Below are 25,000 nucleotides of genomic sequence, written 5' to 3' on the forward strand. Positions count from 1 at the left end.
TGTGTGTGTGTGTGTGTGTGTGCGTTCGTGCATATCTGTGTGTGTGCATATCTGCATTTTTATATATGTATGTATAAATGAATATACACTGCATATTTTGTGTATGTGTGTACATATGTGTATATGTATGTATTCATGCATATACAAACATACACAGCACATTAGTCTATTAAACATTAGTTTAACTGAACGATTTGGGAAACTTGTATGTGTATGTACATTTGTGTATGTGTGTGCGTGTGTGCTTGTGTGTATTATACTGGATATACTTGATAATATCGCTCATAACCAACTACCAAGGGACTCGAGTCTATTCACTAACAATCTTCTTACAATCAAAGCAAATATCGGCATATCGGTCCTTGTGAATTGTCGGATTAACGAACTCTCATGAACTTCTATATCTGGCAGCTGGTTTTAAGAAGACCAAGAAAACATTTATTCAATATGCCGAATTCCAAACCTTTTATCTCAATATGCAAATCTTACATAAAGAAACGTGATCTCCTAAGTATAGTTCGTCTTCAGTCTTAACTGGTTCGGTCTTTTACTATACCCTCGAGGATGCATTTATATAAAAAAATCACTTAACTCACTTGTCGTTTTTACCCTTATAAGTAGCAGTATATATAAGATGTACCGCCTTTCCATGGTTTTAATATTGCTCTGGTTAAGTGCATCGATAACAAATAATCATATAATAGGATATAATTAAGGCTCAATCTGCAGTCATCTTACAGTAAACAAACCTGTGCCCATGTAAAAAAAAATGTTACTATCCTCCCTCGGTCACGATTCTCAGTAAGGTCTCGGATTAGTTCACTTTCCTGAATGGGCGGAGCTTCGTAACCTCTGACACGAACTAGTCCCCAAGAAGCGTGTCACTGAAAAAATCCTTCATTCCTTTATAAGAAACGCGATACTCATCTTTAGAGTGTAAGATAATTAATGTTAGATTTAGTAATTCACACATTTACACTCAGAAAGGTTCATATACGCGTAAATCATTAAAGTGTTGGTATGGACTTCAACGCTGCCCGGCGGAGGGATACAAACAGAGGCGGGGCTAAGGTCTCAATGTGTGGTCAGGATCAGTGTGAGTTGTGACTCCGACGAGTGAGGATCAGTATATACGACGGCATGAAACTGTAGCAAGCAGTGTGTTATTAGTGTGTTTGTGGTGTCTTTTATGCCCACGAGTGATAATCCTAATGTATGATATTTGATGAAAAATGTTACTCTCCCGCAAAATGCTTACGCAGGCGGGTTTATTTCTGTGGGCATTGTGCTGCCTGACTTCTTCCGTTGAGGGTGAGTACTACAAGAACATCAACAGTTGGTTCTCGACGAGTGGAATATATGAGGATAAATGAGTGATGTTGTGTCGACTCTGCCGTAGTGAGTGCCCGATGAGTCTGAAAGTGGAAATAGCATAAACAAAAAAAAAGTTTGAAAAAAGGAATTAACCTAAACACGTGCTTATGTAAACAACCAATTTTGATGTGTTATTCCCTCCTAGCAAAGTCAACAAATCCACAAGTAATGAAGGAAACCAACACCGATGTGGTTAGAATAAAACTTTATCAATTAGGAGTTAAGAGAGCATCGAAGGACCAGTATCGGTGTCAGACATCAATCGAGAATATCTTATCGGGGCCGCGTGTGTGGATGATTTAGCTTTTCTTATCAGTTGTCGTGTGTTCTGCTCGCGTCGCTGTGGCCGATTTGTTAAAAAAAAGTAAGATTAGTTGTTTTAAAATATTTAAAGGCGACTTTGATGCATAAAGTTAATCGTGGAATATTATTAGGTGAATGATATATAATAGGAGTATTTATAAGCTTATCATGCTTTCTAAATGCTTGATTTGTGACGCGAAGCTTTAGTTTTTTTCTTTGATTGGCATTTTTAATATTTTAGTTGATTATAAATACATTTGACAGGATAGTGTGAACTCTTGCGGTAAATGCCACGATTACGTTTTGTTTGTGTGTACATGATGTTTTTGTGTGTGTGTGAACGTAGATGTATATGTGTATGCGCGTAGGACCCTGCGAGTGATTGTGCGCGTGTATGGTCCTGTGAGTGTGTTTGTTTGTGTGAGTGTGGGTATGTGGATTTAGGATTCTCTTGGCTGCATGTTTTTTTGATGTTGTTTCTGTGGAGATGTACATGCAAAATATCAGTTGTGTATAGTTTGTATATGTATATGTATGTGTGTGTGTATGGAGGTGCGCGTGTAGGATCCTGTGAGTGTAAGCGGCATTCCTTCAGGATCGCCTCGGGCTGTCTCCTAGCCTTTGTTGAGGAGTCCCGCGCGCCCTGCTCACTCCCAGGCCTTTTAGGACACTCGTTTCTCGACCTCCGGCGTGTCTTTGTGCGTGTTTTGCATGTCCGTCCCTAAAGTAGATATAGTAGAGAGTTAATCGGGAGGAGGAGGGCGAAAAATAGGAGATATGGGCGCCTCTTTGCCCCGTTTGAATTTTCCCGGTGATGCTGGGCCTGCCAATGGGGCGTACCAACCCTACCGATTCAGACTTTCCCAGGGCTAGCTAAATGGCGACGCTTTTCGCAGATTTCTGCGTGTTTTTGGTATGGGAGAGGTGATGACCTTCCATTGGACGGGGTTAAGATCTCTTGCTCGATGGTTGTCTTAGGTGGACAAGATAGGCGGGCGGAAATAAGAAGCGCGGTTGGTAGCCCTGCGCTCACCCATCCACCAGACAGCTGCTAGGGGAGGTTGCTTACGGCCGCTTTTATTTCTTTGTTGATTTTCATTGGCGTACTTTCTGGGTCGGGAATGCGAGATTTTATGCGGGACCCACACTGGAAATCCGTTTTGGAAAGCTTTGATCAAGATCGTTTTTGTAATCAGCTTCGTATCTCATTCATTACCCTTGCTGACCGAGTGAGATGCCAGCACGCGCCTATGCTGCACGCGGCTCGCGCGGCACTGTTTGAATTTAAAAACATAAACACGTGCTTTGTACCATGTTTTTCACGAAGTAAAGCGCATGTCAAATGTAAATTTGTTCCTTCTAAATACCCTAAATTGCAAAAGATCTTCCAAAAGTTTCTGTCTTGCGTTCCCAAGGGTTACGTCACGTGATCAGGGCAGGACAGTTTCCGCCGCGAGGAAGGCCATCTGTCGAACGGGGATGGTCGGAAACACGGACACCTCGCCTACCTCTAACGAACTTTTTACCGGAAGTAGAGGGGGAAATCTGTGTTTCTCCCGTTGCAGTTGTCTGGGCACTGTCTCTCTTGGGCCTTTCTCAGGTCGAGTCAAACTGTATACAACAATAGGCCTATGCTCGACTTTCGTTAATGGTTGCCGATATTTTCGGGGGTTTTGAGCCGACAAACGGCCGATCGATTTTCCGTAGCACTTCAACGGGTTGTTGGGTAAATTGGTTTGTTCGGATACTCGTGTTTGATTGGGCTATGTCGAGCTCGTTTCAGTAGCATGTATTTATTCGTTTCACGCAGTTTCCTTGTTCGAGTTATTTATTGCTGTGTACATTGATATTCATGACATTTAGGTGTTCTACTATATCCTAACAAGCCATTTGTCCTTTGAATCTGCAAAATACGGTTAGGATAAAGAGTATGTTTGTTGTGTAGTAGTTTTACAAACACATAAAATACGGCTAATTAACGAGCGTAAAGAATACCAGAGGCAGGCGAGTGTGCTGAAGGTCCGAAACACGACCTAGCCCAGCGTGCCGGAATCACGGCTTGGGGGCGGCGGTGGGGTGGTGAATTTCCCCTGAGAGAGAGAGAGAGAGAGAGAGAGAGAGATAGAGAGAGAGAGAGAGAGAGAGAGAGAGAGAGAGAGAGAGAGAGAGAGAGAGAGAGAGAGAGAGAAGGGATAACCAAAGGGAAGCCCCCCGAGTATTGGTTTATGGACCTGTGTTCGGTGTGTCTCAATGGCCAGGGTTGGATTTCCAAAGGATGTCCCGATATTTTGCATGTGGATATGTTCTCACGGGGTTGAGTGTCGGGTACAAGGAGAGTGTTGGTCTGCCGCATCGCCGCCGCTGGCCGCAGGGTCGCTTCTGGTTACGTCTGGACAGCCTTATTATAACGCCGAAATCGCTCCCCTACAGGAGAGAGTGGCTTCGGGCGCGGGGAAAACTGGCCCTGGGTTCTCTAATCATTTCGGGGTGTCCCTTTGCTAGTGGGTGGATTTGTTCTGGCGTGAGGTGTGCGAGTTTTTCTCTTCTCTTCTCATCTCCTTTCCTCTCCTCTCCTCTTCTCTTCCCTCTTTCCCTCCCTCCCTCCAATCCACCCATCACTTCATTATGGTGTTGCAAGGCCTCCTTATTTTTTCCTCTAAAAATGGGCGTATAGGTACAGGTTTCTCGAAGAATTTCAATATACACGTTTGAGAGTCATCTGTATCGAGAGTCTCAGGTTTTGTCTCCGCCGAAGACGACCGCAGCGGCCGCAAGGGTTACGCGAGAGTCGTGAGAAGGTGGGCGTAGGGGAGTGGGCGGTCTAGGTCGCCAAATAAGGAGAATGGGGCGCGGGTCGCGGGCGTCGCTATCGGGGGCGGTGCGCGAAAATTCGCAAAATTGGCTCTGCACCTCGGGAGCCTCTGTGTGCTTGCGTCTGTGTACATGTGCGCCATTTCTACTCACCCGAGAAAATGTTGCACATTAACTCCGAGATTGATCCTTAAACAATAGCACTGAATCACCCGCGTGTGTAAGTGCCACGACTCACTTAGCGCGCTTAAAGTGCTCTCTGCCATTGATTTCGGACGAGGATATTTACGGGGGCAAGTCAAAGAAACATGAAGCAAAATAAAAAACATATATTCCCGATCATCATGTATTAGGCTCGGCCCGTGCGTGCTGTGTGCATTACCGCCATATTTCCATCTTCCTCGTGTTTGTCGAGCTGCGTGTTATTTGAGTGGCATTAGCGGGCGGCGTTTGGCGTTCCCGGTATTGGTGTAATTGGTGTTGACTCAGGCATGGAGAGTGATTGGCGTGGCCCCCGGGGAGTCGCTTGCTCTGTCGCAGGCACTGAGATTGAGCTATTTGGGCGGGGTTGAGGGTTACCGCAGGCCACTTGAGATGGGCGCTCCTCTTCCTTGCCCCCCCCTCCCCCGCTCGGCTCTCTGATTAGGTGTCAGGACGCGGTCGCGGCGCTAGGATCACGTCCAGGGGTATTGTGTGGGGATCCTTTCGCGATGCGCATCAAAACTTGCATTTTATAGTTAATGAATGTAAATGGTTTTTATTTCTGTTCATAATTTTGGTTTGTTTATGGTTGATAATGGGAATTACGTGATATTAGGGAATCTTTTGCGACTCACCTCATGCCATTATGAACCGAATAATACAGGGAGGTCGCATGTCGGCTTTCTTATTATTGTGAGAGGGATGCAGCGGACAACTCCTCCAGGTGTTACCTAAGGAGACCGGCCCTTGCTAGGGAGACATCTGTTGCACCATAATCAGGCCTAGGGATCGCTTCCAGACAACTCTGTGACGGAATGTGACGCCGTCCACAATCGCGGGCGATCAGAGCAGAGGGGTGCCGCGACCCCCGCGCACATGCTCCCCTCCTCCTCTTCCTCCGCTCTCCCCTCTTCTCTCCTACCCTCCCCGCCCTCTCTCCCCTTATCGGGTAACCTTCGCCTTTGTGTTGACCAGTTCTTTCTGGACCGGCAAGGAAGTGGCCAATTTCGAGGAGAGGGAGAACTGGGATTCGAGGAGAACTGGGAGGAGTAGGAGGAGGAGGCCGTGGGAATCAGGTGTTCAGATTTTGATGCAGGTGGCCGCGAATCGGGAGATGAGTGCGGGGGGAGGGGGGGCGTAAGATGCTGATTGAAGCCTCCGATTTGATGCTTTGTTCGTGGCATCCTTCTTGCCTTTCTTCTTTTGCTCTCGTCCGGTGTATCGGCTTTCACCTTCTCCTTCCTTCTGTTCTTCCTTCTGTTTTTTTCATCTCTCTCTCTCTCTTTCTCTGTCTCTCCCTTTCTCTCCCGCTCTCCATCTATCCGGCCACTCCTCCCATTTCCTCTTTCCATCTAATCCTCCTTCCTTTCCTTTTCGCCACTCGTTCTACGATCCTCCTCTCCCCACTTTATCCTCCAACAGCAAAATCTTCAAGCCAGGTGTATATAGGGTATGGAAGGTGGGTCGTAGGATAAGGGGGGGGGGGGTCACTATCTGCTACGGTATACGTGTGCCCGATAAGGGTATCTCGACGGCCGATTGTTTAACGAGATATCCGAGGCTGGACAAAGGAGCTGCTCCGGGGCTTATCTCTCTCTCTCTCTCTCTCTCTCTCTCTCTCTCTCTCTCTCTCTCTCTCTCTCTCTCTCTCTCTCTCTCTCTCTCACTCTCTCTCTCTCTCTCTCTCTCTCTCTCGTTGCTGTCGTCCGCAGTCTGTTGTACTGGAGGCCGTCTGGAGTCTCGTGTTACTTCCCGACGAGAGATAAAATGGCTAGATGTTGTAATGTTTATGTCTGTGCTGTATCGATGGCCTTCACTATTCCCGTCGTTTTTTTCCTGCATCAGATGTGTAGGTGGTTTTACCTACCGTCCCCCCTCCCTCTCGTATGCATCTATGTATACATCTGTGTAATATATATGTGCGTGTGTGTTTGTGCTTTTTCTGTTTAAATAACATTATGTCTACGATCACGTGGGCGCGCGCGCGCGCACAGTAACACACACACACACACACACACACACACACACACACACACACACACACACACACACACACACACACACACACACACACACACACACATATATATACACCAAAAAAAAAAACTGCACATGCAAATTCTATGACTGCCGTCCCTCAATGGACGCGGCCGCTCGTGCACTATTGTCGCACATGTTCGCGTTGGCTCTTTTTGTGGCGGATGTTTCCATGGCTTCTGCGCCCAACAGCTTCCTGTGTGCTCCGTTCCTCCATCCTGCTTGGTAACGTTGCACAGGCCGTATCGGCTTTCGGAGCATCTCCCGGCGAGGTGCATGTTGGAGGGGGGGGGGGTTGGGTGGAGGTAGAGGTGGGGTGGGTGGGAGTAGAGGGGAAGAGATATGGCGTTGAAAGAAAGTCATTTCTGGTGTGGAAATGGAGATATGGAGAGATTTCTGGTAAGGTTTGGCATGTTCCTGTATTTTGTCAATTTTCAAAGAAGTAGAAAAATTGTAAGAAAGAAAAAATATCAGTTTTGATGGGTGTCTTTTCCTTCCTCTCCGCTCCCCTACGCTAACCCACCTTCCTGTGCGATCCATCTTCATTCCATCCTATTTACCAAAATCCCTCTCTTCCTCCTCCAGCCCGCCCCCACCCCTTCCCCCGCCGCCCTCGCATTTTGCTGTAGGGGTTCTAAGCCCGAAAAACAGAGAGGAAAGAAAAAAAGTGGAATACTGTCGTGTTTTTTTCTAGGTCAAGGCGGTCGTTTCGTTAATTTCCTCGAGAGAAAGACTTGGTGCGAGTAGGTTAAAGTTCGAGTGTCTTGGGGAATTGCTTTCTTGGTTATTTTGGGAGAGACTAGAGAGAAAGAGAGAGATACGGAGAGATAAGAGCGAGAGATATGACAGTACGTGCGTGGGCGAAGGACGAGGGGGAGCGATTTTCATCCGGGATTGAACTATGTTCTGATTCTGTTGTTGTTGTTTTTTCCCCTTGTAGATCGATAGCCAAAAATATCCCCCCTCTTGGAAAAGCAGCGTGGCAAACGGAGGGCAAACAAACACCCTCTTTAGACAACTCACTTCTGCCGGACCTTTAAACGTTGCGTAGGTCTCCCCGGTGCCCTCGCCAACCCCTTCCCCTTGGACAATGAGGCCGTTGGAAGCCGAAGAAGACGCGGCGTCCCTTTAAAACCCGCCCTGCACGTGGTGGCGACGCGTCCGGCCCTGCACGTGCGTCTTGGCGGGTTGCCAGCGACCACCTGCGTTCCCACGCCTCGGCGCAAACAGCGTTTTCAGTGTAATGGTGGTGATCGACACCTATTTTCTAGCCCCCTGCCCTTCTGCGAATCGTAATTTTTTCCCGGGACATGCTAGTTGTCACACGATAGGGCATTGATGGATATTTTATATTTATTTCCTGTTTCCTTTTACTTTTTTCGAGAGGCGGAGAAAGCGGTGGTTGGCCGGTCGGTCGCGTGGGGTTGCTCCCGGGAGCACGCTCGGGACACACTTGTTGATTCTACCTAACCGACTCGGAGGGGAAGGAGGAAGAAGGGGAGGGGAGGGAGGTGGAGAAGGAGGGGATGGAGGAGAGGTAAAGGAAGATGGAGGGAAGGGAGGTGACGGATAGGACGTTGGAAGGAAGGGACGGTAGAAGGGGGATGAAGGAAAGGAAAATGGAGAAAGGGAGGAGCAGAAGAGGACGGAGAGGAAAAGGGAGGTAAAAAGAGAGGAGGGAAAGAGGAAAAGGGGAGGGAGGGAGGGAAGGGAGGCCACCCGCCACCCATCCACCATCCGCTACACCACTACAACGCTACACCTAAGGGCTTTACGCAGAGGAAGTGCAGCTGCTGCCGCTTCTCTGAGGCTTTGGCGCGTCTTTCCGTTTGTGGGACGATGCGTTATTTCATATTTTTTCCAATTGTCTACTTTCTGGGTTTTAAAGTGAGCTGTATTCTTTTTATATTTGTTATATTTTAGCTCTTTTTTTCTTCTGTGCATATCCATTTTCGGCAACTCGGTCTTACTCGTTTGATAAGGATCGGATTCTGAATCGTGGATTATTTAAGAGCGGACGAGCGTGGAGCCGCGCGTTTTTCCCGCCAAAACCACTTCCCTCGCTTCGGTTTCCCCTCAAACCCGCGTCTAGGAGAGGGGGGGAGGGGACAACGGACCCCTCTGTCTCCCCTCCACCCCCGTAGCCATCCCCTCTTCCCTGCCACATGTCTCCGTCGGTTCCCCTCTCTTGTTTCCCCTTCTCTCTCTCTCTCTCTCTCTCTCTCTCTCTCTCTCTCTCTCTATCTCTCTCTCTCTATCTATCTCTCTCTCTCTCTCCAAGTTTGCTATTATTATATGTGCTATTATTATATTATTTCATTAGTAGTAGTATATTGGTATGTCGGATATTCCTGTGCTGTTTGATCAACATCGTTCGGCCTTTGGTGTCTGGGAGGATATTTTGCATCGTAAAAGACTTAATCTTACAGACTAAATTCTTCTATCTGTCAATCTAACTATCTTCCCCGTCTATCTATATCCATCCATCGGCCTCCGCATTTCAGGTTTGTGATTCGCTGCAGCATACTCGATCTCGCGTGTTATCTGTCTCCTTTAGGCGGGCTGCAATCTTCCTAAATGAGGCTCTCCGAAGTTCATTATCCTTGAGTGTGTATTTGCGTAAATTATGGTCCAAACACGCAGATGTGAGGGATCCAGGGAGCTTCTTTCTTTCTTTCTTCCTTTCTCTCTTTCTTTCTTTCCTTTTGTGAAGTGTTCGGGTAGGCAGAATCTCGGGAGAGGAATGGCGCGCTCTGATTGGCCGAGAGGGAGGGAGGCCCGAGGCTCGTTGACTGGCTGAGAGTGGGATGCCCAGGCGGCGAGTGGTTGGGGAGGCGGTCACGTGACGCCAGCAAGTGCCATCTGTGGAGTGTCAAGTGTGCCACATGTGGGGGGGGGGGGGGAAGCCGGCACCCGACACGAGCACTTAGGCAGACGGCTCCCACGTTCATTCATCCGGCCGGCCCTTTCCGCGTGGAAGCTGGGACTCAAATTTGCTCCGAAGACGGTTATCTCGTGTCTTCCAAGATGTCGTCGAGTTTTTAGTTTAAGAAAATTATGCGTATTGTTTTTTTTTTGCGTTGCGGTGCAAAGTTCCCTTGGTTTGTGGCAGCTAAGAAAGGGTGAAAAATGAAGAACGGGAGGGAAGGAGGGATGGAGGGAGGAGAGTGAAGGGGAGGCACTGGTACTATACGTGGTGCCCCGTGATCTGTGCCATCTCCTTTCTTATACCTCTCTCCTCTCCCATTCCACTTCTCCCCCTTCTCCTCTCTCCTCTCTCCTCTCTCCTCTCTCCTCTCTCCTCTCTCCTCTCTCCTCCCTCCTCCCTCCTCCCTCCTCCCTCCTCCATCTCGCCTCTCTCCTCCCTCCTCTCTCCCTTCTCCTCTCGCCTCTCTCCTCCCTCCCTTCTGTCCCTCGCAACCACCTGGCCTCCCTCGCCATCCCATCACCCACACGCCACCACCACTTGCAGCTACGCTCCCCGTGATCAAGGCATGCGCGTCCATAGGCATTCATGCCGTCATAAAAAGAGAGAACAGGATTAAGGAAATCCATTTAGATGAAAGATTTTTAAATTCGCATTTTATTTTTAGAAATGAATGCTTATATATATGCATGTATATGTACATGAATTTATGTTATTGTGTTAACTTTTGCTCTTTCTCATCTAATGGAATTAAAACTCCCATGACAAGGGCCCGGTCTTCATAAGGTCTTGTACAAGGTCAACGTTTTGTTCTCGTCCGCGCGTTTGTGGCTAGCCCTGCTGACGTCATCGATGAGTGGTTTCTTGGTCCTCTCCACGTTCTCTCCTCTTCTTCTTTCTCTTATCTCCCCTTTATCATTCTATGTTGTTTCAGACATAATTATGTTGATATTTTTGGTGGGCTTTCTTTGTGTTTCGTTTTCCCGTCTACTGGTGTTGGATGGATTTTTTTTGTCAGTTTCTTTCTCTTTCTTTTTCTGTCTCTTCCTTTATCTCTATCTTTCCCTCGCTCATTCTCCTTTTATTGATTTTCCCGCCCTCTCCTCCGTTTTTTTCCTTCCCCAGCTTCCTCTTCCCCTGCCTCTTTCTCCATAATGCACAGGAGAGTTGCAGTAGCAGTTTTTTCCCCTCTCCCCTCCCTCTCTCTCCCCGCGCACCTCCCCCATCCCCTCTCGCCCCTGCTTGCTGCTGCCCGCCCCATGGCCCCTTCCCCCACCCCTGCCCCCTGCCCGTACCTCGCAGATGAAGGCAAGCGCTTGCACTTTCCCACGCGCCGGGCCCGCTTGCGTAGAGAGCATGCTCGTACATTTCGGATATTGCCGTGATCTGTGCGATTGATGCTGTCTCGTTTTCCTGTGCAGCCCCTCCCCTTTTCCCTACTCCTTTACCTTCCCCCCTCCTCCCTCACTCCCTCTCCCTAGATTCTCCTCCTCTTCTCCTTTCTTTCTTTCTCTTTTCCCTTCTTTCTTCTGCGTAGATGTTGTTTGGTACATTTACTTGATTTTCTGAGACTTCTCTCGTTCTCTCATCTCTCGTTCACTTTGTCTTGTTCGCTGGGGTCTACGCGGTTTGGTTGAGGTCGCGGATCGTATGGTTGGCTGGTTTAGATGTGCTAGGTTCAACGATTGATTGGTTTTCTGTGTGTGGGTGTGGGTGTGTGTGCGTGTGCGTGTTTATGCGTGCATGTATGTATATATGGATGTATGTGTGTTCTCTCTCGACCGGGGTCTTTTTCTTCCTCGAGATCCGCTGAGTGATGGCTGGCTGGTATCCCAGACGTGTTGGTCGAGCTCGGCAGAGGCGCAGGGGAGGGTTCGGTCCGCGGCGTGGGCACGGGCGGGGTAGGGGTAGGGGCAGGGCAAGGGGGCAGGCTCTTAGTCAGGTTATCATCCTAGGCTCACGACGCGCTCCGGGCTAAAAGGCCAGAGGGAGAAGCTAGCCTAGCCCGCCTCTCTCTCTCTCTCTCTCTCTCTCTCTCTCTCTCTCTCTCTCTCTCTCTCTCTCTCTCTCTCTCTCTCTCTCTCTCGTTTCCTTTCCGCAGTCTCTATCCGTCTCTCTCTCTCACTCAGCTTATCTCTCTCTTTACTTTTCTTTTTTTCTGTTTTTATCTTCTCTTTCTAGCATTATAACTGTGTATACACAAGAATGGTTATGCGATGTACACGTGTCAAAGTTGATGATTACCTGATCTGAGTAAACGGAAGCATCGTTACCCGTGTGTTGTGTTAATAACGTGTATCGTAGGAAATCCGTCAAAAGTTTTGCTCTATCTAACTTTTTTCCCCTTCATTCGTTGTCTTTACATCATCTTGCATACGTCAGATCCGGAATTGATATTATATATATACTGAATACTTTTTTCTAGCAATACTTGAGTTTCATTTTTACTTTTGAATTATCATGGGATTTCCGCTTCCCTTAGATGTGAACCAAACGCGCTTCCTTATGGGAGTTAGGGAATGAAAGTGAGTGGGTGAGTGAGAGAGAGAGAGTAAAAGAGTGAGAGGGAGAGGGGAAAGAAGAGAGAGAGAGAGGGAGAGGGAGAGGGAGAGGGAGAGGGAGAGGGAGAGGGAGAGAGAGAGAGAGACAGAGAGGAGCAAAGGTAAAACAAGAACAGCTGTGAGGAAAGTCGTTCCTCTCAGAAACACCAAACACAAAAATTACCCTTCAGATGACCTGACTCCCCTTCCCCCCCCATCTCTCGCTCGCTCTTTCCACTCCCCCCCCCATCCACCTCTCTTCTGCCCCCCCCCCAACCCAGCTCTGACCCTTCAGCATATCCTTCGACCCCACTCCTCCTCTCCTTCCTTCCATTTATCCTCCTCCTTCTCTACCTCCTTTCCTTTTTCCCGTCTTCCAGGATTCACTCTTTGCTTCTCCCTCTCCTCATTTCACTCTTTTTTCTACTTAATCGTATCCCTCTTCTCCGTCTCCTCTCTACCCTTCCCCTTCCCTCCCATTCCTCTTCATCCCCTTCTCCTCGCCTGCCCCTTCTCCTTCCCTCATCTCTCCCCTCTCCTCCTTTTCCCTTTCCACACACCCTTCTACCCTTCTCTCCTTTTCTCCCCATTTCCTCTACTCCCCCTTTCCCCTTTCTCCTTCCTTTCCCCTCCCCCCCCCTTCCCCCCTTCCCATACGACCCGCGACCTCATTAGTGAGAGGCGAGTGTAGGAGTATGATAATTTTTTGACCCCGCTCGACTTCGGGTGAAACGATGCTTGTAACCTGATCCAGTGTGTCGAGTGAAGGGTGGAAAGAAAAGGGTGTGAGGCCCGGCACTTAGCGCTCTTCTTCGCACTGCCATCCTACACTAACTAGCTCACCCTTCTGTCCCTCCTCTTCTCGCTTTCCTTCGCACCCTCTTCGCTTCCTCCCCCCCCCACCCCTTCCCGTTTCCTCCCCGCTCCTTCTCGTGTGTATCTCTTTCTTTCTCCAAATCTTCTCTGTTCCGCCCTCTCACCCCTTCACGATTTTTTGTGCTGTTTCTCTTTTTCCTCTTTATCGCCCCCCTTTATTTATTTTCCTATTTTACTGTGCGCACTCTTTTCGATTTTTTCTCTTCCTTCTTACCACCGTCTCCCATTGTTTTCTTTTATGTTATCTCCAATTTCTGTTTTTTTTCACTCTTCCTCTTTCTTCCCCACCCATTCTGAAAGTTTAAGTGCCATGCATGGTGGGTGCCATTCATAGGGCCCTGCACGGGTGTAAAATTGAGCTTCCACTCCTGCGCTGGGTTTGTGTCCAGCGAGGGGGTTTGACCTGACCTCCGCTTGCTTCAGATGTAACCTCGGCTAACCTCATTGTTGGGGGTTCTATGCTCTTTATGTCAGGGTTATAAAGTGGCGTTAATGGGGGTGGTTCCTTTCGGGTGGCGATTGGGTACCGCGTATTCAACGTATCTTGGTTTATTTTTATTTTCTGGTTCGTTTTGTTCTCTCTCTCTCTTTCTCCTTGTTATTGCATCTTTCGCGTAGCCTATTCGTTCTCGTGTATTTTTCTTCGTTGCTTCTGCTTATTCTCTCGCCCTCTCTTTGTTGATACTTTTCTCGGGTATGTATTTATTCTCCAGGATTTTGTATTTTCATTTTCTGCCACTTCTTTATTTTATTTCCTTTACGTTACTTCTCTTTGTTTACTTATCGATTCCTGGCATATTTGCTCCCAGTTCCTTTCTCTACTTCTTTTGCCTTTCAATTAATTTACCACTCAATATTATTGTTTTTCTTATTTCCACCTCATTCCTCTTCATGCCTCTTTTCCTCTCCTCCCTCCTACCCACCCACCCTACCCCCTCCCACCCCTGGCAGACGTTTAGGCTGTTGTGATGGGTCCTTGGCCAGGCAGGGATCCTTCGCGTGGGCGGAGACAATGTAAAGGATCCGAGGTGAGGTCCCGGATGTTTAGGATGACCTCCTCCCCCCTTTTATCCCCCCTTCCTCCCTCTTTCTCCTTTTCCTTTTCCTTTTCGTTCTTCTACTTTCCTTACTCCTGTTCGATCTCCTGTGTCTCCCTCCTTGTCCCTACTCCTCTTCTTTCCATTCTTCTTCCTCTTTCTTTCCCATCCTTCTTCTTCTCCTTCTTCTTCTTCCTCCTCCTCCTCCTCTTCTTCTTCTTCTTCTTCTTCTTCTTCTTCTTCTTCTTCTTCTTCTTCTTCTTCTTCTTCTTCTTCTTCTTCTTCTTCTTCTTCTTCCTCCTCTTCTTCCTCTTCTTCCTCCTCCTCCTCCTCCTCCTCCTCCTCCTCCTCCTCCTCCTCCACTTCATCCTCAGTATCCTCCTCCTCCCCTCCTCCTTACCCCCTCCCCGATCTCTTCTGACCTCCTCTGACCCGGGGCTGTCTCGAGGGTGCGAAATTTCCCCAGGAAGTTTTTATATTTATATATGATGATCTCTCTTTATTTCTTTTTTTCCTGCTAGTTGACTCGAATGTCGTTATTATTTTACAGTTGTGTTCATGTCTTACCAGTATAAAGGGCTGTTCATTTTTGTGAGAAAGTTCTTTGATGGTAGTTAAGCTGATCATCAACATTATCAAAATCATAGTTATTGTTCGTATTTTAATCAGAAATGTTACTTGCAAGCATAGGGCATTCCAACAATCCTCAGCGCGAAAATCACCTTTATGGTATGACCGTCACCCGATAGCACTAACTCTAACCAATCATGATCCTCATCAACGAGCTTTAAGTGTTTGTTTGGTCGCGAGGTTATCAGAGTGACAGTACCCCGCTTTTCTCCTCCCCTCCCCCTCTCTTCATCTCGTCCTCCTCCTCTTCTCTCCTCTTCCCTCCTAGCATCCTCCCCCTCTCCTTCCCTCTTCATCCCCCCGTCTACTGTGTGAGGAATAAGGTCGAAAGGGGTCAGGTAAAAGGCCAAGCGGTCAGCTCAGGTCACGTGGTTAATCTTGTGAACAGGGAGGGAGGTGGCATGAGTGGGGTGGGGGTGGGGGTAGAATGAAGTTGGGGGTAGCGTGGGATGAGGTGAAGGTAAGGGGGGTGGAGGGGTTAGAAAGAAGTTGAGGCATGCGTGGGATGAGATAGGGGTTAGGGGGCTAGAGGAGTTAGATTGAATTTGGGGGTAGCGTGGGATGAGGTGGGGTTAGGGGGGATGAGAATGAGCTTAGAACACTGTAGAATCATTCAAGAATTTGTCGCCGTCCAATAGCGCATGTGTGATGGCATTTCAGGGCCCGGGCATGTGCATATGCCATCTGTCTGTCTGTCTCTCCTGGAGCGGGGCACGATAAAAATGCGGCCTGATCACTTTAGCATGCTGGGAGTGTGATGAAGAGCTAAGGTAATGGTGTGAGAAGCATACCTACATGCATGCATTTTGTTCCATTTGTTCTCTGGTGTATTCTCGTTTTATTTTTTCTGTCATTTTGACGTCTTCTTTGTTCCGTAGACTCGTTATGGTCCATCCTTTTCACTGTTTTGTGAGCTAGGTGTGAATGGAAGTGTTTGTATGTTGGTGTGTCTTGGTGTAGGCAAGTGGGCAAGTCTGCTAAGGCAGTAATGAGGGAGACAGACAGACAGACAGACTGGAAGAAAGACAGGCAGACATGCACGCACAGGCAGACAGACGGACGGACGGAGTGGGCGAAGGAGGAGGAGGGGGAGGGAAGGGGCAGGAGGAGAGGGTGTAGGAGGAGGCGTTGTGGGAACGGTAGAGCAGTACCCGGGAGATCAGAGTGTCGGGGCCCGGGTAGTGTATGTAATTGTGGGTATTACCCGACCCGCCGCGGGCATCGGGGAACTAGTTACGGGCCCGGCTCATTATTCCATGTAGTTGCGGTACAGGTAATGCTTGTTTGTGCTTGTGGTACCCGCTTGGCCTGTGGGTTTCGAGCAAGGGAAGGGGGTAGAGGTGCGGTTGAGGGTGGGGGGTGGGGTGGGGGGAGGGGGCATATCTCTGCCCAGAACGGCGCCTTGTTATGGGCAGCGGTCACACGCGGGCTGATACGGCGCTCCGATTTATACTTCCATTCATTATTCTACATCTTACTCGGCGGGAGGGGGAGGGGGGGGGGGTGTTGCTTCGAGGTCAAGGGGAGGAAGTTTATGGACTTTGGTATTAGGTTTTTCTTATTGGATATCTGACTCCCCGGTGGTCTTGGCTTTTTCTTTCGTGGGCAAGTTAACGATACGGAATAGGGAAATAGATATAGATACGTATGCATGGGTGTATGAATAGATTAATAGATGTAGATTTGTATTTATGGATGTATGAATAGATGAATAGATGTGTATATGTATGTATGCATGTATGAATAGATGAATAGATGTGTATGTATGTATGTATGTATGTATGTATGTATGTCTATGTATGCAATATATTTTTCTCTCCACTTAACCACGGATGAAAGCGGCTGGGGCGAGGTGACCCGATTGCTTTGATCGACGGAGGGAAAGACAAATGCGCATGAGATTGCAGTTGCACGCACAGCTTTCGGAACAGGAAGCGAGGGCGGTCCCTGGCATGAGGTATTATGGGTAGATTGGATTTCGCTTCTGGGACCCGGCCGTCGTCATCGCCGCCGCGGCCGCAACCTGTTCGCTGCCAGATCTGGCTTACTGGCTCTTGCACAAGAGGCGGCACTGCGGCGCTGGCGTGGTCTTGTTTGCTGCCGCAGCGGCACTCGAGGCTCTTCGAAGCGGCCGGACGCGATCGCAAGGCGTCAGTAGACGAGGGCATGAGCGCATAGCGGAAACAGATTGTCACTGAGATTAGATATTGATTTTTTAAGTTCTAGACAGATCTCCTGAGCTGTTAAATTCTTATCTCCGGATAAACGCCGCATCTGATGCTACGGGTGCCGCCCTATGGTGAGCTGGACGCGGGGTCCCTCAGCTGGCGAGAGAGGCCCGGGCGTAAACACAGGGCCGGGTTGGATTGGTCATGACCAGCCTCGCAGCGATGGTGATTGCGAACTTCCATTGGCGAGAGAGAGAACCCGTTCCTATGATATATTGTCTCCCCGAGGCGGCGGTGTGGGAGCCCCGCGCTCCTCCCACAGTGTGCACCAGCGCCAGGCCCTTGTAGGAGCGCCACCAGGGGCTTAATGTGTGTGTTCTTGTGGGGTTAAGATGGCACAGCCCGAGGGGGCGCGGCCGAGGGACTTAGACGCTCCCAAAGCCGCCGCGACGCACCTGGGGCAGCCAGGGGTCGCTCCTCCGAGGAAGGGAGGCTGTCATCCCCAGAGAATGAGAGAGTGAATTCGATGGCGGGCGCGAGATGCGAGGCCGGGTGACGAGCGGTTGCGGGAGATGGAGATAAAACCAGTCCATTAAAGACGCGACTCGAAGCCCCGTTAAGACGTGGCGTTGAGTCGACGTTAACCCACATTCTAATCGGCGGTCCGCTTGTCCGCAGCCGGCAGTTGCAACGCGGACGGTTAATCGGGCCAGATTATCTCTTACTCCCGGGAGAGAGAATTGCAATGTAAAATTATTAAACCTTTCTTATTGGGCGGCGATGAATGCACACATTGCAAACCGGTAATGGATGTTTTGTTGACCGGGGCACCGATTCGTTATCATGACTCGTTAAACCCGTTGAGCGACGGCGACGACGGAGTTTCTCTTAATTAGATATCCCGGTTTGCATGTGCATTAAAGGGAAATGGCCACTGCTGGCTTTATTACATTTTTATTCTCTTACTATTTTTTTACTGTATTTACTAAAGGTATTAATTTTTACTCCATAAACATTACTTTCGTTTAACGTTCCCGGCCACTTAGCCGAAACCGTGCATGTGAGACCCCACCCCCATCCCGCCGAACGCCGCAAATTACCATCGATTATCCAAAAAAGTTGAAATAAAAATAAAAGTAAAAAAACATCCGGATTTTAATTATAACGACCCGTAAAACACACGGAGAGCGAGCGTGGGAACGGAGACGCCGCTGCCACCGTGCGTTCCTCTCGGGCTCGCAACCGAGCGACGGCGCCGCGAGCTCAGCACGACCGTGGGTGCGAGTGCTTTACCGGTCGCCCCTCGCACGCTTGTTAAATACCCTGCGCCTTCATTACGGCTCCTAATGAGCACCTTTGCAGCGTGCGATTATTAGGTGATGAAAGTAACAAGGTGGGAATGTTCTTTGCGTATGTATATTATGCGTGGATGTGTGTGTTTACGTGTCGTATGTATGTATGCTGATGAACGTGTACATGTTTTATGTATGTACATGCCGAGGTTTTTGTCGTCTTCCTTGTTTTTTCTTTCTCTTGGTATTTCGGAAGATGCAACATATGCTGAGGAATTTACGGCGTTTTGGCAAGAATTCGCGTATCTTGTTAACGCTCTTGAACTTCACCCCCAGTAAAGACAAAACGAACCCCGCCCCATTAGCCAAAGCATGTCGATAAGACCCCCTTAGCCAATTAGGACATACTTGGAGCTTCAGTGAAGGCGGCGTCTCGTCTCGCCCTTGATATATGGTGTTTATCAAGACGCGGCGGTGGCGTGGCGACCGTGTTTCCCATTCCTTATGCTGACGGGCGGGATGCGGCGGCGACGGGCTGCGCCTGCCCTACGAGACGTTCTTGTTTAAGGGTGAAGGGCTGTTGGACGACTTTATCAGGGCAGAGAGGAAAAGAAACAAAGAAAGAGAAGATAAAAAACAAAAAAAGAAAAGTAAAGAGAGGGATAAGCTGAGTGAGAGAGTGAGACGGATAGAGACTGCGGAGAGGAAACGAGAGAGAGAGAGAGAGAGAGAGAGAGAGAGAGAGAGAGAGAGAGAGAGAGAGAGAGAGAGAGAGAGAGAGAGAGAGAGAGAGAGAGAGAGAGAGAGAGAGAGAGAGGGGGGGGGGGGGGGAGCGAAAGAGAGAAAGAGAAAGAGCAGGTGGGTGGCGCGGGACATCCAGAGCAGGACCGGACGCGGCGCGCGGGTTTGTTTACATTGTGGAGGCGTCGCCGTAAACAAAGGGCGACACACACCTTTCCTTTCCCGATGTGGCGTCGCCGCATCCACCAGGATATTGTGCATGTGTAGGTTTGGTTGAGGATGCGGATCAGGTTTCAAATCCTGTGTGTGGGTGTCGGCTGTGAATTTGTGTAGATGGATTTTTTTATTAGTGAGTTTTTGTATATCTAGAAATTCAGTGTGGATAAAGGGTGAGAGTTAAGGAAATCAGGAGTCTCGTTTCAGTTGCTCGCCACATCCGCTCGTATACATCATATTGCGCGAGAGGGAAATAATACAGTCGTGATTTTTTCGACGCCACCCCCTCCCTCCCATCCCTCAAGGTAATGGCAGGGTGAGCGGGATTCAGGTCGCGGGATTGTGCGGGTTGACGCGCAGGGAATACGCGGCCAACGGGAGCTATGCCTCGCTGCCCGCACATCCGCCGTTTCCGCTCGCCCGGCCTACGGACCTTTGGCGCTCGCTCGCTCGCTCCACTCTCGTGCGTACGTACGCCGCAGCCGCTCGAACGTACGGGCGCGCGTGTGCGTACGCGCTCTTCCTTTCTCCGCCGCTCTCACGGTTCCTCTTTCCGCTTTCGCGTTCCGCTGGGGAGGCTTCAATTTTTTTATGGCGGGAAGTGGCATTTTCATATTGGGAAATGATTTTATGGTACGTTGATTTACCCCGTTGCTGAGAGGAAGAAATGTCATGCAGCGCATAAAGAAATTAGAATATATAAATCGTATGCATGATAAAAGCTTCATGACAAACCAGATATACTTGTGCAAAAAGCGATCAAACGTGTACACGGAGCAACAACTAAAAAGAACATTTAAAACAAAGCGAACGCCGCGCGCGCGCGAACACACACACACACACACACACACACACACACACACACACGCACACACACGCACACACACACACACACACACACACACACACACACACACACACACACACACACACACACACACACACACACACACACACACACACAGACACAGACACACACACAGACACAGACACACACACACACACACACACACACAGACACACACACACACACACACACACACACACACACACACACACACACACACACACACACACACACACACACACACACACACACACACACACAAAAGAGAGCCACTACCAAACATACACATAGTATGAGAATTAGGAGACAGCCAGCCAACACAGATGCAACTGGAAAAATATACACGCATGGTGAACACTGCAAAGCCCTCACACTTGACGCAGTCCCTGGCCAGCTGCTCGGCCAACAAAAGGAGTCAACTGCTGTTGCATACTTCAACATGCAACATATCCGGACACAGGGAGATAGGAGGTAGAGCGGACTGAATATAGACATGCCGTTTTACTTCTATTGTTGGTCACGCGGTTATAGAAATGGGAGGAGGGGTAGGGGAGTAAAAAAGACAAGAGAAATATATCTATGGAGATAATGTTCGAAAAGAATGATGGGGGAGGGATGAAAATGGGGATAGAAGGGGGGGGGGGATGGGATGGGTGGTTGGTTGCACAGTTGTGGACGAACCGGGATGGTTGCGTCCGGTTCAAGTGGTTGCCATCCGGTTTATCGTTTCCCTGTGTTTGATTGACTAGTAAGGAGTCTATAAATATATCTTTGTGGTAATGTTTTTTGTTGTGAAAAATGGAAAGAAACATGCATGATTTTTTTAAAGAAAGGAAGGAGAGATAAATGGAGTGCGGTAGGGTTGTTAAGTCGCACGTTGGTTTGCGGTTTGTTGTGGGTAGTCGGGTGGCTTTAATAAATGTTTGATATTATCATGATATGCGTGTAGTACCGCATTGTGCAGTGCGAGGTATTGCAGTACTTCTGTGTGGTCGCAGGAGTTGGTGCGTGAGAGAGAGAGAGAGAGAGATAGAGAGAGAGAGAGAGAGAGAGAGAGAGAGAGAGAGAGAGAGAGAGAGAGAGAGAGAGAGAGAGAGAGAGAGAGAGAGAGAGAGAGAGAGAGAGAGAACGAGAGAGAACGAGAGAGAACGAGAACGTGCGTGTGCGTATGTGTGCAGGGCGCGGTTGAGTACTGCATCGGGCGCCACGTGCTGGGCGGACACGGGATGGGACTGCGAGCTGGTTGGAGGACGCGCGGAAAAAAAAGATTCCATTGTTCCCAGACCTTCCATGCTTTCAGGCGAGCGCCCACTCACCTTCAATGCACAGTGCGGTTCTTGATGCTGTTAATGTTGTGCTCTTTCGGGGGGAAAAAACACTCCGGTAGATGGAATAGGTGTAGGTACGTTTGCAGTGGTGTAATGATGTGTCGGATTGTAGTATGTGGAAGGATCCCTCCCCGCCCCCCTTTCCTGCTCCAGCTCCTTTCATCCATGTTGTGATGCAGTCGACATAGTGAGCGAGGTTCTGGAACAGGCTAAACCCGTCCCGCCGGTGTGTGGGGACACCTCTGCTGCTGCGTCCCGGTGTCTCTTACTCCGACGGCGTCTGACACATCCTCCCCTTCTGACACGTCCTCCCCATTCGACACATTCCCTTCTATTACTTCTTCCCCTTCTGACACGTCTCAAATGCCTTTTCCTTTTTGATACTGCTTCCTCTGCAGACACAGCATCCCCGTGTGACACATCCTCGCCGGCTGACACAACTCCCTCTGACACGTTACCCTCCTGACAGTTTGTTATTTCTGTCTCTATCTCTTCTGCTTCACTACGGTTCCTGCTGATGCTGAGGATGCTGCTGATCCATCTCCTTCGCTAGTCCTCCTCCTCCTCCGCCTTTCGCTTCCGTTTCATACTTGTGCTTTGTTCTTCCTCTTCTCTCTCCTCTCCGTCACTCTCTCGTGCTCATTATCATTTATCATGACCTGGTTCTGGTTCTTTTTTGTAATCTTCTTCTTCTTCTTTTTCAAGTCATTGTTCTTCGTTTTGCTTTTCTTTCGTGTTCTTATTCCTCTTCATGTTAGTAATGCCATTTGAAATATTACTGTTACATTAACAACATAAAACACGCATTATCAACAACAACAACAACAACTGCAGCTACTACACCGTGTCCTACTACTGCTACATCTTCTTTTCTGTATTATTTCTCATTTCACTTGCATCGTCCCTCTCTTTTCTTTACAGTTTTATCTACGATTTCTTTTTTCTCCTCATTTTTATTCTCACACGCCTCTTCCTCCTTCGAGTCCTTCACACAAGACGTCCTCCGCAGATCTTCCAAATGTCATCTCTTTCTCACCGGTAGCAGAGGGAGAGAAGGAGAGAGAGAGGGAGAGGGAGAGAGGGGGAGAGGGGGAGGGAGAGGAGGTGGGAGTGGGGAGTGGAGAGTGAGGAGGAAAAGAGATAAAGTGAAAGACAGACAGACACACAAGTAATAAAGAGAGAGATAGATAAGTAAAGAAAATAAAGGGTGAAAGACAGACAGACACAGACGTAGAGACCAAGAGAGCCAGAGAAAGACGAGTGTAGCGTACCATGCAATCCCTTGTTACATATGTTCCTATTAATATGTTTTTTTCCTTCTCGCTCAACCCGATCATTTGTGAAGAGAGTTGCTTATTATGTACTGCATAAAAATCGAAATAATGGAAGTGTATTATATGTTTTTTTCCTCTTTTTATACATATAACTTGCAGTCATTTAGCTGTTCTTGTTTTTGGGTTCCGGACTACCTTGAGCTGGGGCAAGAGCGGCGCGGTGAGAACGTTGTGGATGCGTGTGAGAGTCTGCAATACTGGGCCAAACTGGGTCAGAACCCCCCCTCCCATCCCCCTCTCCCTACCCACTCTGCCCCACCCGGTCTTCTCAGTACCCCAGCCTGCCCCCTTACTACTACTACTACCACCACCCACCCATTCTGCACCTCTGCCTCTTCTCCCTTCCCTCCCCTCTCCCTATACTCCCACACCTCCCCTCCCTCTCTCTCTCTTCCTCTCGCATCCTCCCCCCCCCCTCTCTCTGTCTCTCCCCTCCTCCCGTTCTTTGCCATCCACTTTTTTGCAAGGAAAATAAAGAAAGAGTCTTTTTAATATTGCTTCGTTGTTTCTCAGACTTTTCATCTTTTTTTTTCTTTTTCTCGATGAGAGGTTTTCCGGTTGTCTTTTTGTAATTATAATATCCAGAGTTGAATGGAGGTAATGCAAACCCGTTTTTAAGTTTCTCTTTTATGTACGATAAATTAGTATCTTGAGTGATGAGTACATGTTATGTGAGTTTGAGTGTGAGAGAATATATGTAATTGTATGTGACTGTATCCGTGTGTGTGTGTGTGTGTGTGTGTGTGTGTGTGTGTGTGTGTGTGTGTGTGTGTGTGTGTGTGTGTGTGTGTGTGTGTGTGTGTGTGTGTTGGTCTTTTTGTCTGTTTGCTTGTCTCTCCGTGTCTGTTTGTCTTTCTGTGTTTATACCTTTCCCATGAGTCAGGGAGTTGGGCGTGGGCGCGAGACAGTGCTACAGGCGTGGTCCCGACAAAGTTTCATAGTTGTGGCACACGAGGAGAGACCAGAGACCCGATACCCGGGACCTGTAGACTGGATCTTGCGCCGTGACCTGGCGTCTAGGGCGGGGTGTCTATGGGGAGATGGGTGGCGGGGAGGGGAGAAGGGGGAGGAGAGGGGAGTCAGCTGGGAGGGAGGAGAGGGGAGATAAGCGGGGAGGGTACAGGGAGGGAGGAGAGGGGAGTCAGACAAGGGAGGGAGGGAATGGGGGATAGGGAGAGGGGAGATGGGAGGCGGGGAGGGGGGTAGGGGGATTTGTGGGTACGCCGGCGGGGCGGGGCACGCGAGATTCACGGAGGTCAAACGTACTTGAGAGAGTTAAATCTTTTGAAGTAAAATGAAAAAAAGGTAAAAGATTGTTGAAAGGTCATGTCATGGCGTTATCAAGTTTGGTGTTTTATTGGAGTTTTCCCTCTCGCGATATTCATATTTTTTCCTTCTCTTCCTTCATCTTAAATCCGAAGTAATAATCGCCGATTGTTCTTGAAGAGCGGGAGGCTAAGGGGGTAGGGGTAGGGGGGAAGGGGGGCCTCGCAGCACGACGCCGACCCAGAGGTGTATCGCCCAGACGCCCTCCTCCTTTCGCTTTCCTTCTCCCTTCCTTCCTCCCTTATATTCCTCCCTTCCTCCTTATATTCCTCTCTCAGTTTTTCTCCTTTCTTTCTCACTTCCATTCTTTCTTTATTTTCTCCCTTTCTTCCCTGCCTCTCCTCCTTTTCCCCTTCTTTGCTTTCTTTTCGTACGTTTCTGTTTTATCACTTTCTCTTTCTCCTTTCCTTCTCCCTTCTGTTCCCTTTTCTCTGTCTCTCTCTCTCTCTCTCTCTCTCTCTCTCTCTCTCTCTCTCTCTCTCTCTCTCTCTCTCTCTCAATTCCCCTCCTTCTTTTTTCCTCTCTCCCTCTCCCTCCCTCTTCCTCTTCCCCTTCCCCCAGTCTTCGTAGGAGTTTATGCCCTCTCGACCTCCAGAAAAAATGACCCATTCAACATCGGCCAACATCTTCGACCAGCCGAACCCGCCGCCTTCGCCCTTAATTCTTGCGGTTGCTGCCCACACCATCCACATAAACTTCCTTATACTCCCGCCCCTTCCCCTCGTACCACATCTTCATGCCCGCCTCCTCATACCACATCTTCATGCCCGTCCTCTCATATCACATCCTCATAGTTTCCTCCATGTACAGTACTCTTTTACTCATTTACTCATATCCTTCTCCTCATGCCACTTCCTCGTATCCTCCATCCATTGGACTGATTCCTCGTTATGAGGACTCTACTGAATCAATTCTCGTGTTGATAGCATCGCCTCTTTCCTCCCCCACCCCCACCTCTTCTTTTTGTCCTCTCCTATTCTCATTTTCTCATCTCTCTAGCTCTCTTCATCCCC

The 25,000-nt window shown here is 48.8% G+C and overlaps 1 protein-coding gene across 1 annotated transcript in view; it reads left to right on the plus strand.

The window, feature by feature from the left end:
- Nucleotides 1-1,092: 1,092 nt before the first annotated feature.
- The window catches only part of N (neurogenic locus Notch protein), a 144,602-nt gene continuing 120,694 nt past the window's right edge, over nt 1,093-25,000 (plus strand). Inside the window, exon 1 of the mRNA XM_070136706.1 lies at nt 1,093-1,311. Coding sequence (XP_069992807.1) covers nt 1,233-1,311 — 79 coding nt within the window. The 5' untranslated portion in view covers nt 1,093-1,232. The remainder of the gene's footprint in view (nt 1,312-25,000) is intronic.

The sequence above is a fragment of the Penaeus vannamei genome, chromosome 22, assembly GCF_042767895.1.
Source record: "Penaeus vannamei isolate JL-2024 chromosome 22, ASM4276789v1, whole genome shotgun sequence".
NCBI classification, from domain to species: Eukaryota; Metazoa; Arthropoda; class Malacostraca; order Decapoda; family Penaeidae; genus Penaeus; species Penaeus vannamei.